Below are 13,268 nucleotides of genomic sequence, written 5' to 3' on the forward strand. Positions count from 1 at the left end.
CTCATACAGGAAGGCAAGGAAAGTAACCCTAAAGCCAAGAGACTGTGCCCCTCTCTGTCCATGTGCCTGAGTTCTCGGGCACCATGTATGTGCAGATGTCTTTAGAGGACGGAAGAGGGCGTCAGATCCCCTGGAGCAATCGTGAGCCATGGTGTGTGTGCTGAGAATCAGCTCAGGGCTTCTGCCCTAGCAGTAAGAGCAAATATCCATGGCATTGCCTCTCGCAGTAAGAACTCTAGATTGACACAATGAGGTGTTAGATTGAATTTCAAATAAAAAAAAAAACTTACCCCACCCTTCCCCTTGAGCTTATAAATTTGGTTTTTGAGCCTTAAGGGAATCAAACATATAAATCCTTTATCAGGTGTTATGGCATAGTTGATTGCAGTTAATTTTCTAGCACGCTATATTTTATATTGACCATTCACTATCAATATAAGCTATTGTCCAAATTTATAGTGAGCTATTAATCCAGTAATGAAGTTGCAGATATAATCTGAGGGCTTTCTACTTCTTTCTCCGTTTGAACCATTGCCTACAGCAAGTGTGTGCCTCTCATTTCCTAAGCAACATTGCCATCTAGTGGCTCCTCTCATATATTTCCCAGGGAAATTCTGGGTCACAGGCCTGGAGCCCCCCTAGGAAATCCAGACCCTGGAATTCCTTCCCATCTGTGGCCTCAGCTAGTCAGGGAGAGAGCGGTCCTGCTGTGAACTATTACAACTTTGGTTTTCAAACTTCCCTGTCGTTTTATAGTACCTCGTCACCATTGGCTAGTCAAGGGAGAAAAGCCGAACTTGAACAAAGGAATGTTAAAAAGAAACGTCATTTCCATCAAACATTTCTTATAGCTCTATTAACCCAGCCAAGCTCACGAATGTTGTCTCACTCAGGTTGGGATTACCTGTGGCTCTTTTCCTAGAATCTACCTTGCACCACTGAGACGTTTTGGGAGGTGGGAAACTAAACTGGGCTTTGAAAGAAAAGAGGGGAAACGCTTCATTTTCATGAGGGAACGAGGCGAGTTCATTTCGGACAGTTTGGGGAATCACTGGTATTTTTTGAAGTAGAAGGTCAAGCTTTTCTATCAGGTGTCTGAGGAAATTCCAGTCACGGAAGGCCATATGGAGAGTCTGGCGTTCAGATATCGCTTTGCCTCCTCTGGAGACAAGCAGAGTCATCGCAAGCCTGGGTCACCCAGGTAGCTTTCGGCTCCCTTTGGCACGTGACCATGACTGTTCAGACACGCCCACAGGGCCTCGTGCCATAGTTATACTCCAACTTTCTGTTACGCACGCTGAACACAGATCTCTACAATGTAAGCAAATGAGGAAACATATCTTCTCAACAACAAAATCATCCAGACACTAAAAACAAGAAAGTGCTGACCTCTGCCGGAGAGAAACAAAATTAGCATTCTTTTTCATCATCCTCCTTTAGCAACCATCTAAATGTATAGCTTATAATTTGCTATGTGTTTTAGATATACATGCCAAAAAAGATTAAATATACCCAACTTTCAGTGACGTACACATTTCTGGGTTAAGATAAATAGCTGAATACACACACTCAGAGGTTTGTGGGTTAGTGCAGCATTTTCTGTTTAGAAAGTTCATGAAAATACATTGGATCTGTGCCATTCTGTTTGTGGGGTTATCAAAGCCTGGTCTTAGGCCGATATTTTCAAACCTACTTATGTGTACTGGCTAGTTTTATGTCAATACAAGCTAGAGTCGTCTGAAAGGAGGGAATCTCAATTGAGAAAACGTCTCCATAAGATCCAGCTGTAAGGCATTTTCTCAACTAGTGATGGGTGGGGGATCAGGGTGGGTGGTGCTATCCCTGTGTTGGTGGTCCTGGGTTCTATAAGAAAGCAGGCCATTGGAGGAAGCCAGTAAGCCACACTCCTCTATGACCTCTGCTTCTGTTCCTGCCTCCAGGTTCCTGCCTCCAGGTTCCTGCCCTGTTTGAGTTCCTGTCCTGACTTCCTTTGATGATGAACAGCGCTGTGGGAGTGCAAGCCAGAGAAACCCTTTCCTTCCCAAGTTGCTTTGGTCCCGGTGTCCATCAGAGCGATGATAACCCTAAGCCAGGCTAATGCAAATAACCCAGAGGCTCTTAATAAGCTTGGTGGGAAGCCCAAGAAGGCATCTCTGATGTGCACAACAGGTATTTTTGCCAAAAGTTTGAGAAATACCAATATTTTCTTTGAACTCAATGAGCTAAGAAAAACCATAGATCAGATTTATTGTACATATAACTAATTTTTAAATGTGTTGCTTTTTAACACCCTAAAAATTTAAAATTTTAAATTACTTGGAAGTTAAGTAAAATTAATGCATTATATAAATCAGGACGTAATGAATCTTTATGTAAAATTCCATTTTTTGTCTTCAATTAATTCATACTTACATTGAAAGTTAGGGGCTGATATTTTGGGGTAAATTAATTTTTATCAAAGATATAAGATCAATTGAAACTCAAGGAAAGGGATAAATTCAAAGAGAACCAGGGAGAAATTAGAAATGAAGATATAAAAATAGGGAATTTAAAGGAAAACACACATGTTGGATAAATTCTGGCATCAGCATAATAAATCAGGAATTTTATTTCATAATAGTTCCATAACAGTTTTATAATACAATTAATATATACTATATCATATATATAATTATGTATTATATTATATATTACACATAATATGTTATACATAACATTATTATACATATTATATACATGTGCATATATAATAGAAAGCAAAGATAAACATGTATATATAAAGAACACAAGAGATTGCCTATTTGGGTCTTTTATCAATAACTGGTTGTATTAGTACACATTTCACTACTATAATAAAATACTTGAGGCAAATTATTTTTTAAAAAGGCTTTATTGTGGCTCAGGGTCCTGGAGGTGCAAGGTCTAAGGGACACATGGAATGATGACCTCCTTGCTAATAGAGTCCACGGACAGCACGGAGCGCCACACAGCAGAAACTAGCGAGTCCATGTGTAAGCATGTCTCTTCTGCAGCCACCAGAACTGAATCACACCCTGCCTAATGACTCTACCACCTAATACTAACCACTTCCCCAAACCCTAACTTCTAAGCATCAGAGAATTAAGATTTCATCCCCAGAATGCCTCATGGTGGAAGTCAAATTTCTACAGGGGCACAACCTGGCCGTACCACACATCACCGTAGCGCTCACCCATCAGTGACTTGGCCAGTGCACTTAGTGGATGGTATAGCTCTGATACGGTATTCACTTGTAGAAGCGAATACAATGGTTTTCTTTTTTTTTTTTTTTTTTTTTTTTTTGGTTTTTCGAGACAGGGTTTCTCTGTGGCTTTAGAGCCTGTCCTGGAACTAGCTCTTGTAGACCAGGCTGGTCTCGAACTCACAGAGATCCGCCTGCCTCTGCCTCCCGAGTGCTGGGATTAAAGGCGTGCGCCACCACCGCCCGGCTACAATGGTTTTCAGTAATCAACAGCATGTTTAATTCTGAAAAATAAAAAAACGCATCCTAAAGACACGCATGTCCTGGAACAGGGTTTCTATAATGCCACCCTGCGAGACCTCCCCTAAAAGCTCTCTCCAACAACTCACATGCCCACCAGCACACCAGGAAAAGCTTCTCGAAAGCTAACAAAGGAGCCTTGTTCCATCCTACCACACACTCAAGGCTCACAGGGCTGGACCAATACTATTTTACAGCAGGGCGCCAGGACTTGTTCCCTGAACCAAAGAGACAGAAGTATCAGTGGAAATGTAACGCCTCGAGCCCCAATGTCCTAACATAGGAAGTGAGTTGCTAAGGGACCTGATTCACAGTATGACACCCAAGATCTTCTGGCCATTGCCCAGTTACTAAGTAGTCTTTCTAGTACATTTTACAACATATTTTAATACGTCTTTTCAATACTAAAAGTCTAAGAGTACATACAACACAATTTGTAATTAAATCTGCAATATACCCACTTGCCACTCTCCTATTTCGTTAACCCAGTAGAGGGGCAAACAGATGCCAGGTAATCGTTGGTGACATATGGAAAGTGTGTTCATGCTGACCCCTGCTGGGCTATTTTTCAAGTGTAAAACTGTCCAGTTCCATTTCATTTGCAATTAGAAAGCTATTCGTATTTTTTTTTTCAAGGCCTCTGCTCATTCCCGTATTAAGGCTAACATACCATTCTAAATCTCATTTATTCATATGGTTCCTGGGCTCACGGTTCCATGATCCAATGCAGTTTGTAAATTTTCTAGCTTCTTTAAAGTCCCATAACATCTTATCCTTAACTACATGTAAGAAATTTTTCAAAGCAACACCACCAAGAAATCTCCTACCAGTTCTAGCCTTACAGAATGATGCTGGCAGCCCTAACCCCACCACAGGAGGTGCGGTGTTCATACCGGCTGATTAGAATGATGGACGAGTGCCCTCTAACTTAGAGATACAATGGGTGGAGCCAACAGCTGTGCTAGAGGGGAACATTCAAAGCGATGTCCTCTGATGCTTCTGCCTTCTCACACTGGCTTCCTTAACGATGCCAGGATTATAAACTCCTTCTGTTCTCCCCCACCGTGCGTGTGTGGGGGGGGGGACAGAGAGGAGAGAGAGGAGAGAGAAATCTTCCCTTCAAACAAACCAAGAACTAGTGCTGTGTGCCAAAATAAGCAGAAGAAAATGAGACAGGGTCTTAGTTTAAAGCAAAAGAAATTGAAACAAGACTGTAGAGTGCACTGAACAAAAAGTTCCTTCTATACGAAGCCACAGGCGCGCCTAGCTATTGTGGGGAAACACTGAAATAAGGTAAATGAAAACGGTTAAGTGGGGTCCGGGGCATCCTGAACAGGTGAGAGGAGCTGTGGATAAGACAAAACAAAGCAGGTTGACTTCCCCATGAGCCGCAGCTCTCTCAGGGTCAACCTGGGGCAGGCTGAAGTCAGTATTTACTTGATGAATGTGTGATGGTGGTTCACATTTGTGGGTTAGTGGAGGTGGGGGGGAGCCTGAGAATCTAAAGGGAAGGCATGTCAGAGTACAGTGCATTACTATGGTTTTATTACAAGACACTCACACGCTCAGGCATAGCCACAAGATACTCAGAGAGGTTTGCTTTTGTTCATCCCCACCAAAAAGCATCAGATGCTGCTTTGCACGCGGACCTCAGAGTAACAAGCCTGTGGCCTGTGTGAAAGGGAAATCAAAAAAAGCAAAGAACCCCTGTTTACCTGGAGAGAATAATGGCCCATTCCTACCTTCACTATATGCTCTCAAGCACAGTGCAGTGAAGCAGTCAAAAGAGATAAACTCGGCTTAAAATCCCCTCACTTGGGGCCCTGAATAAGTGTACTCTGATCAGAGGGCTTTCATGGGAGGTCTTCATTTACAACTAGAGAAGAAAGCGGGAGGTGAGCTTGATATTTCACACACGCATGAAAACGTGACGAGATAAATGGCAGACAGTGAACACTGATCTCACGCTGATGTCTAGCCACGGGTCTGCTCTATAGGAAGTCCTCTCACGTGGACCAGTTCCGGGGCATCTTGTATCACTCAACATTAATTTATCTGTGATAAGTTGCCGGTATATATGCAGTTTAATTCATCAGTTGGTTAAGCTTGGTTGTTAATTGTTAATCGCTAGTTGATTAACTTTGTTGTTTGATTGTATATCTTGCAAGAAAACGTGTAAAGAGGGGAATAATGGGAGAGTTAGTTCTCAGACCCTTGACGCTAAAGCTTCCAGATCTGAGCTGATTAAATGGCACCTGTATACAAAAAGAGAAAGAAAAAAAAGGAAGGAAGGAACAAAGAAATGAAGAAAGAGAGGAGAAAAGAAAACAGAAAACCCAGTAGCTTTGCCATTCAGCCAAAGTATAGAGAGAAAAGCAAGCTAATTGCTCTATCTTTTAAAATGAATATATTCTTATTGTCTACATTTTCCCTAAAGTGAGTGTTAGGGGGACGAGTTTCCCAACCTGAGACTATGAATATACTGGAATCCTTGAGAGGGGATCAGAACACTTAAACTGTGGTTTCAGGGAGCTAAAAGCTGATGCTAGCAACGAGAGGATTCTTGACTGCTCTGTAAATGAAATCGCTCGTCCTTCCTTTGGGATTCAGCTGGAGAGTGACTTCTGCTGTCACTTCTAGAGTGGGCTCTGAAAGAGCCCAGTAGTTAGGGAGAGAAGTCTTTGCCTTTGTAATAGACTTTGTTCTAATGAATATGATCCTATATGCCTATAATTGTTTTATGAAATTAATGGAATTCGCTCCTACGAAACGAAAGGACCTAGAGTGACAAAGGCACTGAGCCAAAGCATTAAACTCTCTGTGCGGAGTGACGCACAGAATTGCCTTTTCATTTCATGTTACGTGAGGTCGGAGGCAGACAAGGCAGGTGGCTGCAGGCACTGAGGAGGTTGGCTGTTCCAATGGACTGTGGCAAACAAACGTGGCTGGTGGTTTTAATATCCTAGGGAGAAAAACAAACAGCTCATTACTACGGCCATGTTTGCACATCCTTCAGAGCTGCCCAAATGAAAAGGGCCATAGCAGTCAAATCTCTCCAAGGAGGTGGTTCTTCTGTAACCCATGAGACCAGCCCAGGCATCATCAGCGAGAGGGCCCAGAAATGAATAAATAGAGCAAATTGGAGAAGAGAGATCTTCCCCCCATGAATAATCATGGTGCTCCAAAATGCGGCATAATATAAAGGATATTTAAGAAACAGAAAGCTTGCTTCGTCTTGACTGTCACACTTACTTGGCAATGTACATCTTATTGGAGAAGGACTCCGACTTCGAGATATCTGAAAACATGAAAGAGCAATGTGAATTAAACAAGATAGAGCTCAGAGGGCAGATTCCTGGGACATGGGTAAGTCTTAAAAGCAGCCAGGGAGTTTCTCTGAGGCACTGCACCACATGAGTCTTCCTAGGCTTTTTAAGTAAATGCACATCTGATTTGGTTTAAGTTATATTGGTGATTGGAAGTTGGGTTCGATGGTTTAAGAGAAGAGAAAACTTTTTAACATGATTAAAAATTTGAGAATCAATGGCTTAATGGGAGAGAATCTTTTTAACACAATTAACCAACAAAAGCTAAAATTATGACATAAACTCAAAGACTCTTTATAAAAGTTTACATGTGTCCAAATCCTGCCCTACTAAGAAAGATCTGAGCATCCACAAAAAAATGCTTTTCAGATCTTACCATAAGCAGAAACTACCACTCTGTGACTTCACACCTGGTACCAGCTACAAGCCGGTTTCCTGTTGTGAACTCTCAAACGTGTTAGGTAAATACATACTGTCCAAGATGGAATCTATTCTGTGGGGATCGTAGCCTTAATTAAGCCTAAAAGGCAGACTAATCGAACTATTCACATTTTCTCTTGGAGGTGCCTATCTTTGTTGAAGGAAGAGAGAGAGAGATGGGCAGAGAAAGGAGGTTGGCTCAGTTTCACCTTTGAGAATATACTTTATGACCTCATCTACACTTGGGTCTATGTTGGCTCTCCCTGAGCAGAGAATGATAAAGAAAAGGGGGTTCAGACATGTCTCAGGACTCAGTGCAGAGGACACTCCCCTTGCATAAAATTTCTACTGAGAATCCAGAGTTCAAGTCTTCAGGGCTGGAGAAGCATCTACCAATACTAGCCTGTCAACTACTATCTCCTCTGATACACCGTTTCCTCTGGGGATGGGGAGACGTTCCATCATGATGCTGCCAATGTTCCCTTTTCCTTTATCAGGTCACGAAATGCATGGTCCTCTTTTTTGCCCTTATCACACACTTATTCATTTATGTTTTATAAAAACCCCAATAGCAAAAGGACCGTGTCCGCTGTGGGTCTTTTCCACTTCCCTAGCATTTCTTATGTGGTTTGTTTCCTCTGTAACATCAGACCGTTCGAAAAGACCAAATCAAATGCCAGCCTTTATGCTGTTTCCTCACCACCTCCAGGTTTTTACGTCACAGACTATATCACACCACACCACCCATGGTCCTCTCAACTTGATCTGCATCATGACCATCCAACTAAGTTGTTCACGTTACACTGATCTTCCTAGATGGTGACCCATTTGTGGAGAAGACCGCATTTGGTGATTTTTGTGTCCCTCTCACATCTGGCCTTTGAGTTATGTTTGAGAAGGAGCCTACGGGAGGGATAAGGGGTGCTTGCTAAACTCCGAGGTGATGGTGGGTCTGTTCTGCTTGGTTCTGCAGAGGAAGCCCTGCCATGGCATTGCCAGAGACACTTGGGATATGTGAGGTATTGCCACCTGTAGTTCTTCTTTGCTACGATTTCCTTGAGAACAAGGTCAAACACACATAGAAAGGATCTCCATTTAAAGAAACGGTAGATCGGTAGCCTGTCTGTCTTGGTCCAGCCCCTCAGTCAACAGATGCTGACTACATGTTATTTGGTGAAAAATAATATTGAGTCATTGTGATGCTTTTAGGGATGCAAATAGTGAGTTTCCAGAAATATTTTTGTTATTTTTTTATTTAAATAGATTAGTAACCTTTCTAAGGATTAATATGCAAAGAAACTAATTTTATCTTTTCTACTTTGAATTTGGAGACAAATTGATACTTTAACTGCCTATTAGAAAGTATTTCGAGCTGGACTCTAAGTAATCCCTCCAACTCATGTGCTGATTTCTGTAAAAGCCAGGGGCCTGTGTTCAGATCTGTGACTCAAGTGCCGCACGTCCATCTGTCTGTTCTCTAACAGCCTGTTCCAGGGTGCAAAGAATAAAACGCTTAAATGAGTAAAGTCCTTTATTCCTTGAAAGACCTAAACAGGAAAAGTGAAAAGACAAGCTCTTCTATCTTTCTCTAGGCTGCTAAATTGCTTAGCCATCGTTATGTAAAAGAGAAAAGTTCCCTTAGGGGTTGGTATCAGGGCAATCACCTCTCTTTCTACCTATGGATTCGCAAACACCCCTTGCACAGGAAAGTATCACTGTAGGTGGTTTTCTGCACCAACGTTTTGACAGGAATGTACCGTGCTTAGTCCAATGCGGTTACGAGGGCAGACGGGGCTTAAACTCCTGCTGCGGCAGCGAGCTACAGGTCGCACAGAACTCCACTGAGGAAAGAGAAAGAGGCAGAGAAAGAGCCGTGAGTTTGTGAAAGCAGACCCGGCTCACCCCAGGCTTTCTCTTGTCACCCGTGTGAGTGACACTCCTAGCATTTCCCGCGACACAGTATTGGGCAAGAGCTTCTCCCGCACAATCCCATTATAATGAACTTGAGGGTATCCACATTCTGGCGCTCAGAGTCTTTTCGTGTGTAAGCTGTTAGACGTCACATTTGGCTTTGGGATTCAAGGCTATTTGTTCACTTGAAGTATCTACCGTGGAAATGAAGCTCTGGGGTCATATATGCTACAGGGTAAATCAGTCTCGCTGAACTCAATGAGAGGCCTCTGCTGGCCAGCTACGGAATCCAGATGAAGAAAATTATACTCCAAGTGCATGGGAGATGTGCTGTTTTAATTGTGTGTCAATGAAAAAGTCAAATGTGTGCTTGTGGGAGAGGAGATCAATAGGCAAAAGCTATTTGACAGGGTCGTAACAACTGCAATGGAGGGAAATAAAAACTGTGACCGAGTCACCTCCTTCCCTTCCAAATTGCACTTCATTAGTAAACTTTTCCTAACAGAGAGTTGTAAGAGCAAGAACCCGGGTTATAAAAATGTTCACTGGAGAGCATATGTGTTGTCAGGTGGACAAAATCCAATTTTGGTAAGCTCAACTTTTGAAACACAAAACGAGATAGTTTTCACTACAGTGGGATTTGAACTTGTAAAACAGCACCAACATCCTAAGCTTTTTATTATAAGCTTCTCTGTTCTACTATACGCAGCCTCAAGGCACCACCATTTTCATCCAGGTCAGAAAACAGGGATTAAAACCACACCTTGGCTTTGCTCTGGACCAAGGGACCCCCTTCAGAATTCACCTAGTTCTCTCTAGGAAAGGATGAGGTAAATAATACATCATGGTCTACACATATCCAAGGTCCCTGTGGCCACGAATCCCAGCACACAAACTCCCTATTCTCACACGCATACGCACGCGTGCGCACATCCACACACACACACACACACACACACACACACACACACTCACACACATGCAAGACTCCATTTGGAGGTTTTCAATTTTTTTAAGATGTTCAAAACATCTCTAACTAAGAACTACAAGAAACACCCCTCCAAAGCAAATAGCTCCTTTCTCCCCGCCCACTCTGCCCCATTTTCTTCCATCCTTCCCTTCCCTATACATCATACCAAGGAGAGAAAAACAGGGTACATGTATAATTTCCCCCAAATGAAGAATTATGAATGTCAAAATATCTCTAAGACGGAGTAGATAAATGAGTCATGGCTAACTCCGTCTTTAGACAGAAGAGCAGCAACGAAGTCACTGCCAGGGAATTGCAAACAATTGTGGGACAGTCCAAAAATCAGGCCGCTGTTTTTTTTCCTTCTCCTTTGTATGAAATCTTATCAAACTCTATCGACTTCTTTTATAGAATCTTTGGGTTTATAAATGTTCTCGAACTTGTGAATCAAACACTGGGGATGAACTGTCACTATGCAAGGCCACCGTACAAAAGCCCCTCTCTTGGTGACAGCTTCTCCCTTCATGATGACACAGTCATTCTCCATGAGAGCAGGCCACACGTGGTAAAAGACCAAGGGGGCAGTGAAATCCGAGTCATAGCTGCGGCGGTACCTGTGGGAATGCACAAGAGAACACAGAAGGTAAGAAACTGCTTTTCCATGGTAGGGATCAAACCCAGAGATCTGAGCATGCTAGACGTACATTCTACTGCTGGGGTATGGCCACCAGTTGGAAGTTAAGCATTTTGTAGCAAGGCTAGGGGAAACTCAACTGCAGAGTTCAGTTTTGACCAGGCTTAGATTTGAACAGGGCCCAGATCCTCATTCCGTGGTTAAGGAGATGGACACGTTGTTAGAACAAAAACCAAAAACAGCTAGCCTCTAGCACAGACTTGCTATGAACACACATCAACAAACTTCATCCCATCTCTAGTCTTCTCAGAATCCTAAGAGCTATCTGTAAGTCTAGAAAACGCTAGAGGCATAGACAAAGTCCTCTAAGGCTTTCTACAATATCTCTCATGCTGTCTCTGTGAACAAAACAAAATAAATCTAGGCGAATGTTTACATCGACAGACTGAAATGTGATTCAGTGGTCACATCTAAAAAGGAACCATCAGCAGATCAATTAGTATCAGACTGAAGATGCTGGGGCCTCGCTCACAGTTTTTTGTTTATGGATATTTTGTGGTATGAATGTCTGGGGTCTATGTCCACGCAGTGCCTGAGGAGGTCAGATCCTCTGGAGCTGGAGTTACAGACAGTTGTGGGATGCTGAGAATTGAACCCTGTTCTCTGTTCTTCCTCTAAGAACAGCCAGTGCTCTTGACCACTGAGCCATCTCTGCAGCACTCTTTCTCCATCTGATGACAAGTCAACATATTTGTCAGTGACTTGGGTAAAATGTAGAAAAAAAATTGCTCAAAAGCAGGCAGAAAAAAACCAAAACCTAGATGATGGCACCCAATAAAATAGCTCAATAGGCTGGGACAGTAAGCCAGGGGTAAGAAGACAAGGCAGTGTGAGCACATGAGAGCGTGCAGGTGGAGTGTGGAAAGTGTGTAAGCATACAAACAGAGGAAACACGGGTGTAGGCAAAGCACAAACAGCAAACAGTAAGAGCAAGCTTAGTTTTACTTGAAATGGGCAAATGCCATTTTCATAATAAAAAAAGTCTGTAATTTAGTTAGATTAATAGAGAGGGATAAACAGGGATGGAAAGGTGCCAGTCCCTCTTTGTTGACCACTTCAATCTAGGTTCCTTTATCCAATTTTTGGATTCTTCCTTTCAAAGGAAAACTCAGCAGAGCTCAGTGCCCACGCCAAGGATCGGAGCTATTTGTCACATAAAAACATGAAAAACTATGACGCCATGAGGCCAAGGAAAGGATTTCAGGAATGCTTCCCAGGAAGGGAACTAAATGCCAGGTACTAAACGCTCTAATGTGTTCTGTGACTGTCTAAAACACTCTGCCCCTTGTATTCAAGGGGGATTGCGTCAGGACCCAGCAGACACCAGGGTCGCCAGATGTTCACGTGCCTTATATAAAATGGTCTCAAAGGCTGAATATGTGGTGTAAACGTGTAATTCTAACACCTGAGAGGCTAAGGCAGAAGGATTGAGTTTAAAATCAGTCTTATGTAGTTAATGAGCTCCAGGCTAGCTTGAGCTGTGTGGTAAGACTGACTATAAATAGATAGATGATAGATAGATAGATAGATAGATAGATAGATAGATAGATAGATAGACAGACAGACAGATAGATACATACATACAGATAGATTTATAGATAGATTGATAGATAAATAGATAATAGATACATAGATAGATGATAGACAGATAATGTTACATTTTCATATAACCTATGGAACTTATCCTGAATAAGTCACATCTAGATTGTTTAGCAATACCTAATACAATGTTAATGAGGTATGACAATTATTAGTCTATACTGTTTAAGAGATGATAAGGAAAAATAGTTTATACATGTTCAGGTTTTTTTCCCCTCATATTTTAAACCCCTGGCTGGTTCACTCAACAGATAGGGACCTCTAGACACAGAGGGACAACAATAGAATCACATTCAATTATAGTTAGGAACTCTGATCTCAACTGCTGAGCCTTTAAGGTTTCCTTTGGTTAAAAGCATGTGATGGAGAGACCCAACAGCTGTCCGCAAACCAAAGTGGGTGACCATCTGGTGATAATACCCATATTCCAAAGAAGAAGGAAAATAAAGCTGGAAGGTGGTAAGAATCTCTGCAGAGAAAAGGACCCAGCTGCAGGGCAATGTCCACACATCCAGCTCTTCTGGAGTGGGTACACACTGGGAACAGTGACCTGAAAGACACTAGAACATGAATCAAGACACAAAATCAAGAGCATGGATCAAACTAACCAGAAAAGCCACTCTTGTGGTGAGAGAAAGATGTGTGGTTTCCCTCATCAGTAAGCGTTCAGGAATGCTGGGCAGCTACCTATCCTGAACTATGGCTAAAACAAAGACCCAGAGTTCAGATTCCTAAGCACTCACTACATGCCTGGCACCATCCTCAACGCTCCATCTGAGTGATCGTAGCTAGCCTTCTACAGGCCTGGGGAAGAAGCATTACAAACCC

General features: G+C 42.4%; 1 protein-coding gene across 1 annotated transcript in view; it reads right to left on the reverse strand.

The window, feature by feature from the left end:
* Positions 1 to 6,352: 6,352 nt before the first annotated feature.
* Positions 6,353 to 13,268, reverse strand: part of Spata18 (spermatogenesis associated 18) — a 31,040-nt gene continuing 24,124 nt past the window's right edge. The window contains exons 11-14 of the mRNA XM_038309674.1: positions 10,638 to 10,761; positions 9,024 to 9,107; positions 6,773 to 6,818; positions 6,353 to 6,482 (exon numbers count right to left, since the gene is read on the reverse strand). Coding sequence (XP_038165602.1) covers positions 6,475 to 6,482; positions 6,773 to 6,818; positions 9,024 to 9,107; positions 10,638 to 10,761 — 262 coding nt within the window. The 3' untranslated portion in view covers positions 6,353 to 6,474. The remainder of the gene's footprint in view (positions 6,483 to 6,772; positions 6,819 to 9,023; positions 9,108 to 10,637; positions 10,762 to 13,268) is intronic.

The sequence above is a fragment of the Arvicola amphibius genome, chromosome 1 (assembly GCF_903992535.2).
Source record: "Arvicola amphibius chromosome 1, mArvAmp1.2, whole genome shotgun sequence".
Classification (NCBI taxonomy): domain Eukaryota; kingdom Metazoa; phylum Chordata; class Mammalia; order Rodentia; family Cricetidae; genus Arvicola; species Arvicola amphibius.